At 43.3% G+C, this 6,931-nt stretch overlaps 1 protein-coding gene across 1 annotated transcript; it reads right to left on the bottom strand.

Moving 5' to 3' along the window:
- Positions 1-1,787: 1,787 nt before the first annotated feature.
- foxr1 (forkhead box R1) lies at positions 1,788-5,468 on the bottom strand (the record flags this gene model as incomplete). The annotated part of the gene is made up of 7 exons (XM_084476117.1): positions 1,788-1,816; positions 2,178-2,410; positions 2,921-3,048; positions 3,743-3,826; positions 3,992-4,224; positions 4,316-4,405; positions 5,348-5,468. 7 exons carry the CDS (start codon positions 5,466-5,468, stop codon positions 1,788-1,790), a joined length of 918 nt encoding a protein of 305 aa, XP_084332243.1.
- Positions 5,469-6,931: the final 1,463 nt, after the last annotated feature.

The raw sequence follows: 6,931 nt of genomic DNA, 5'->3' as shown, positions 1-6,931 counted from the left end.
GCCCAGACCCGTGTGGTGCACCTTACCTGGCCTCTGTGGAGTTGGCGACTGCACAGTGTCCATTTCTATCGTATTGACCAAATACCCATTTATTATATCTGTCATTATAAGTTGTTTCATCAGACCATTTCCAGGAGAAGCCATCCTTGTACAGGCCAATCCATGACAGATAAATGTAGGGGTCAAGAAGGTCAACGTCTGACTGCTGAGTTAGTAAGGCTAAATCCCCGGACTCTGACCTATTGTGACATAAGGGTTAAAATAAATGAATGAATTAATCACACTGGGTACAAAAATATAATGGCATCAGTCCGTAGCCCATTAGCCAAATGTAATAATTTCATCTTGGCTTACATCATTGCTAAATAGGCTTTTTCAGGTCAACATTACATTAATGAATTAAGTTTAGTCAAATTAACAGCTTATTTCTTGGGGTTTTAAAGACTGACAATGAAACTGTATCACTACCTGCAGTGTTCTCTGGCCTCCTGCCAGGTTGAAGGTAACAAATTGTAAGTAGTATGTTTCCTAATCACCGATCCCAGAACACACACATGGCGCGAGTGTAAGAGGACGTTCAGGAGCATTAAAAGGAGAACCCGCTTCATCCTCATCCAAGCCCAAGTTCTGTCCCCTTACTTAGTCGACGCCTTTCCCTGATCCCGTTGCGACATAAGCAGGGCTGTGCAAGTGGCTTGCAGCGGTGAGCCTTGCACCTGTTATATAGAGAGATGATTCACTGATTGCATAAAGCTTTTTGTTGGGGTGGGGCTGGTCAATAATTTCACTAGCCACCATTTGAATAGCAGATGGTGTTGCGCATTTGCTTGGCCAATAGATACATTGGGCGAGGGAGAGAGAGACAGAAGCCCGATAGGAGATGTCGTCTATGCAAATTGAAGGGTGTGAGACCTGCCTGCCGGGCCATCTCTGGAAACACCATCCGACCTCCTGCATGAGAAACGCACTCGTGTGAAGTGAGGCGTGGAATAAGTTTGCCTTGTGTCTGAGAATGTGATGGTAGTGGTATGGTAGCACTTTGAGTCTGCCTTGTGTATGAAAAGTGCTATATAAATAAAGTTGCCTTGCCTAGTGTAAAAACTTTTTTTTTATATACAAGTCGTAACATTTATTATTATAGACTTATTTATAGGCCTGCTACAAAAATCTGGGGTAGTTGGAAATTACATCACGGAACGTGTATTTTTAAACATATACAATTATGAAAAAAAGACAATAGATGGTTTCAGTTATTTATTCAGAATCACCTTTTAGCCATTACAAGAGTGTTATGTATGCAGTCTTACAAAAGGACCACTTGGCAACCTGGACAAGAAGAAAGAAGGAATTACAGACAAACACAGACACCAAAATTAAACATTCCAACAAGGCTGTAGCCCATCGTTAATATATATGATTCTTTATATGATAATAAAGAATTATATTTTTCCATAATTCACAGCAATAATAATAATGTAACTTTACACTTTTACACTGGTGGCTATTCTTTTGGTTGATTTCACATTTCCTGACTAACATGTGTGGAAGTATTTGTCTGACCGGAGGGTACACAGGTATAGTACAACGATACGCCTTGAAATTATACAAAGGCTGCATTCCAAATGATCCTTTACATGACACAGCCGACACGACGAGAGCAGCCCATAAAGGCAGCGCCACAACACTGCAGCGCCGGGACACAGGTAGCCCACAGCTAGCGGCAACACTCGACTTGATACCATAAAGAAATGTTTCAGTACCTGGTTTGGATTCTGTTCCCATCATAGTCACAGCGCAAACAAGGTATGGATTACATCTGAAAGAAAACACACACACACACACACACACACACACACACACACACACACACACACACACACACACACACACACACACACACACACACACACACACACACACACACACACACACACACACACACACACACACACACACACACTTTTTTTACAACTTAAGTTGAAAGACTACTAAGGATTTTTTCTGTCAATATTCAAGATGAAACATTTCCAGAGTTAAGAAAATTGGAAGGCAACACTGCGTTTGTGTTCCCTTTTATTTAAATACTAACAAGCTTGTGTTTTTCCCCCTACAGGCAAATCCACAGAAGGGGACGCTTTTCGTACACCCGTCCAGCCAGCGCTCTCTCTCTCTCTCACCTGGACGGGACATGCTACCCTTCAGCTCCTGGAAGGACTCTCCGGTCAGGGTGTGGATCTCGTCCCTGAGTCTGTGTCGGCCGTCCAGGGTGAGGTGCCACAGGCACGACTTCCTCTTGCCCTCTCGGCACAGCTGGTAGGGCGTCTTGCAGAAGCTGCTGCTGAAGCACAGGTTGTGGCGGATGGTGTTCTTCCAGCCGTCGGGCGCGGTCTGGAAGAACGGAAAGTGCTCCCTGGGGGAGGCAGTGATAGGAGGTGAGGGTTTACAAAGAGACGAGAAGAATCAAGACTTCTTCCTTGCTTAAGGGAGTTCTTTCTTGCCCGTGTGGGGGCTTTGGTCGGGGGGGCGGGGGGGGGTCATAAATACTTGGCCCGTTGAGCCCCTTGAGACTGTAATGGCGATTAAGGGCTATACAAATACAATTGAATTGAAGAACAAGCACTAGTGCCATCAAACATCTTTATTACTCATCACAAATCAATTAATAAAAAGTAGTAGAGGTTGAGGGGAAGATTAGGTTGTAGAACATCAATTGAATCCAGTAAAAGCCGACATAATTCAGCGGCCATATTTGGATGAGTGGGGGGTAAACCTTGGGTAATCTTTGGAACTGAAGCCATCATTTTTAGTCCTGCATTCAAGTCCCCCCAGGGAGCAAATAAAAATTCAAGATGATAAGGGTTTATAAGGGTTACTGGCTGCTAGGTGAAGGTCTATAATGCAAGTGCCGATTTGGACCGACCTGGTGAAGTTGTAAATCTGCTGAACATTCAGGCTCCCTGTGTGGCTGCTACTCAGGGCCATGGCGATGAGAATACAGTAGTTGACAGGTGGGCGTGTCCAGCCGCCAATCTTCAAGGATTTTTTCTCCTGAAAAAAAAAAAAAAAAAAAAAAAAAGGATTTGTACTTCTACCAAATGGTCTCCTGACATTGTATATAGTTAGTTACTATTTAAACCAATGCTTTAATCTAGGGGATTTCTTGGCAATAATGATAATTATAATAATTCCAAAAACTGTTTAAAAAAAAGGTCCCATGACATACCACCAGGTGTGGTGTGATTAGCCGTTACAAGCAGTTTTGGAAATCTGCCCCTTATGACATCATAAGGGGCAGAAAGTGGGCGTGTCCATCTAGATGTGTGCTGGATAGGTCAGTCTACCAGCCTACCCAGTGGACTGTAGCAAACGTTGCTCATCTAGGTGGACACGCACCTGTGATGTCATAAGGGGCTGATTTCCAAAACGGCTTGTAACGGCAAATCACACCACACCTAGTGGCATGTCATGGCACCTTTAAATTATTTTGTCTGACAACGTTGCATTGACAAAGATTCCCCTTGTTGCCAATGGTCATACAAAAAGTAATATCTTGGAGTATTACCTTTTGATTAAGTGTAAAAGTCAATTTCCATTAGAAATACATAGGCCTACAGCAAGTAGATAAAACAGGCCCACAGCCAATATTCAACTAGATTAGAGCAAACTGTAACCTCTTCAACAAGAAAATTAGTAAAAACATCACCATTACTGAAAACATTTAGTTCAAGAACCCATTTCTCACTTTTGCGATCCGTGCCTTTCGTCGGTTCGGCACCTTTCGATACAACGGACTATCCAACAAATCTGCGTTCTCTTCATCGCCACGCTAACAGAGTTAAGAACCAAACATACAGAACACAAACATTACAATTGATAGGGCGGTGCCAATGAGCGTGTCACCTGTTACAGTAACATTCCGTTAGCCCTTATACATATTTACATACACTCTGAAATAAAACTAGACAGAAACAAACAAGCAGTGACTGAGTACCATGAAGGCGGTGGATGAGGAAGCGTGCGCGCATCGCGCACGGTAGGAGGGAGCCGCGGCCGAAGAAGCGCAGAGCGCGCTGTGAGCGGGGCGGGCGGCGACATGTCGGGCCGTTTTCAGTTCCACGGGGACGTTGACGACTGTGGGTACATGCGCTGATCTTTTCATGTATTTTATTGGGCAGGCCAAGTTTGGATTGACCATCAGCCACAGGTTCGACTTCACAAAGGATTCTGCAATGGTGAATAGCAATATGAATAAGTGAGGGCGGGTTGGTGCTTTCTAGAAGATCGTGCATGGTCAGGGTCCCCCCAACGAGCTCACCTGATTTCTGATCGTGGACATATTTGTTTTTCCTGCGTGATATTCTGGCATAGTGCCACTGGACGAGGTACTGGTCGTTCAGCTTCTCATCTAGACATTTATCAAACCAATATATCAATCACATAAAGCAATGTAAATATTTACATAACAATTTTGCAGATGCTTTTATCTAAAAAAGGTACTTAAAACTAGTCAGCAGAAAGAAACAATTTAGCTGTCAGAGCATTATGGATGTTCAGAGAAACAAAGCGCCAAGCACTAACAATTGTTAGGTTAACCCATTCCCCACAACAAAGACAGCCAAGATAAGATGCTACACAATGCGAAGTAAGTTCCAGGACGTGCAACATAGCCTACAATAAGTGCGTAAGAGGGGTGTTTTAGGAGAGTAAGGGAGGAGAAGGGGCGGTGGGGGTGAGGGGGGGCTATGAGTCCAGGTGAACTCTGAACAAGCGAGTCTTGAGTCTCTTGCGGAGGCTGGTGAGCGTTCCGCCACGGTGGTGCCAAAACAGCGAAGAGGTGCGTTACATCTCATGATGACGCTATAAATCTATGACTTTGTTGTTTGACCTTTACTTGCTGGAGCTGGGTCGTGCGGTCTGAAAGCTGAAGCAAGGCTCAGTTATGTTTCCACGTCGACGCAACGACCACGCAGACGCCTCGACGCATAGTCGTGAACCTGTTTCTGGTTCTGCGTCCCGTTTAGTGAGCGGACCAATAACAGCCCTTGCTGCTGCGTCGCCTTGACGCAAGGTTACAATTTTTGGGAGCCGCACGTCGTCAGGCCCTTGCGGTGGACGCAAGGAGGGTACGCAAGGACATAATGGGTCCGTAACCCCCTTGTGTTGCGTCGACGTATATATCTATATCGTATTGTATCTACAATATGGCAAAGGTTAGACCGCGGAGGAGTCAGGGAGTCCCGCCAGGAGCAAGTCGAGGCGGGAGATGACGAGCGCTTGGACCAGGACCCGAGGTCTATGGAAGGTCCTCATACTGGCTGAACACCGTCAGAGCATAAGGCCAACTTACCTTGAAAAAACTGATCTGTTGTGGTTGTTAACTTCATCTCCTCGTCCATGTCCCAGTCCGTCAGACCTGTGGAGCAGTGGAGCTCGAAGAACCGACTGCTGTTTTGAAATTGTAAAGTCATTTCAAATGGACACGTTTTGGTCAGAGATTTTGTCGAATTATCTATTGTAGGATATCGACTCTTACTCGAGGAATCGCAGCATTCATTAAATGCTATTTGTAATGAACAAAGATGTGTGGTTTTGAAGAGCAAGGCTAACCACAGGTGTTGCTAGGTTTGGGTTGATTGGACCAATTAAGAAGGCTCCATTGTCTACCTGGCTGAATGTCTGCATTATTTCCAGTGTTTCCCACAAATTAAACCCGCCACAATGCGGTTTTTTTGGGGGGGTCTGGGGACTGGGACTTTGGTAGTTGGTCCAGAACTGTTAAATGTAGGCCTAAACCAAAAATACATAAACAATACTAATATAATAATTATTTTTTAAATCTTTCATTAGGAATGCATGGGAGGCCGACGCTTAAATTGCGGGGGCCGCCTGTTGCCGACGAATTCAATAGATTTTGTGAACCAATGGTTTTATTTAGCCCCTTACTGGCTGTAACCATAGACATCTTATAAGTAGACGCAGCATCGACCGCTACTGCCTACTGGCGCTGACGAGACGCGGGGCCGCCATCTTGGAGTGGTGATCCGCTCCACTCAGTGTGATCCGTTTGGCAGGAGCAATGAACTGTCAGCGCATTTAATTAATCTTACCTCACTGAATACCACTGATTTTCACGCGGTTTTTTGTCATACGTGTAGCTATGATAAAGGACACATGTTTTGGCGTGTTTTATTATTCATAGTTGGCTTAACAGTAATATAATATTCTTATATGCTATAAGTGACCAGATGGGGAAAAAAACGGTCAGCTATTTTTAAGTAGTAGTACAATATGATTAGGTTATATATACATATACGTATATCCTACATAAACAATGTATGAATACATTAGATATCTTCGGGACTTATAGACTGTATCTCTATATCTAGTTTATTCTGTCTTGACACTTTGTATTACATTCTTCCCTTAAATTATGTTTAGAGTGATTGTTTTATATGTATTTTTTATGTATGTCGCTTTGGATAAAAGCGTCTGCCAAATACTTACACCTACAATAAACACCTGAAAGTTTTTATATCAGCTAAAACCACCAATCTGTTTCACTGGATTCAGAATAAAACCAAATTCTGTCTTACCCAACAATGTTAGTATTTCAATATTGTTACTTGAACGACTTATTCATGGTTCCAATTATACTGTTAAGAAAGTATTGTCTTATAGGCCTACTTTGCCTAAAATTAGACAAAACAGAACATTTCCTTACAAAGACGAATGGGGCCGGGGAACTAAGTTTTAACTTAATATTTGCCTTGTAGAATTCAGCAAGATTAAAAGTGCAAATATATCAATAAAAATTGGGAATTATACACAAGTTAACATTCTATTCAATTTTATTTATAGAGTGCCAAGACATTACACGTCTCACGGCGCTTTACAGAGTGTTGAACATTCAGAGAGAGCCCATGAGTAACAG

The sequence above is a fragment of the Micromesistius poutassou genome, assembly GCF_964030765.1.
Source record: "Micromesistius poutassou genome assembly, chromosome: 12".
Classification (NCBI taxonomy): domain Eukaryota; kingdom Metazoa; phylum Chordata; class Actinopteri; order Gadiformes; family Gadidae; genus Micromesistius; species Micromesistius poutassou.
The sequence above is the reverse complement of the archived record's forward strand: the minus strand, read 5'-3'. Positions and strand labels throughout refer to the sequence as shown.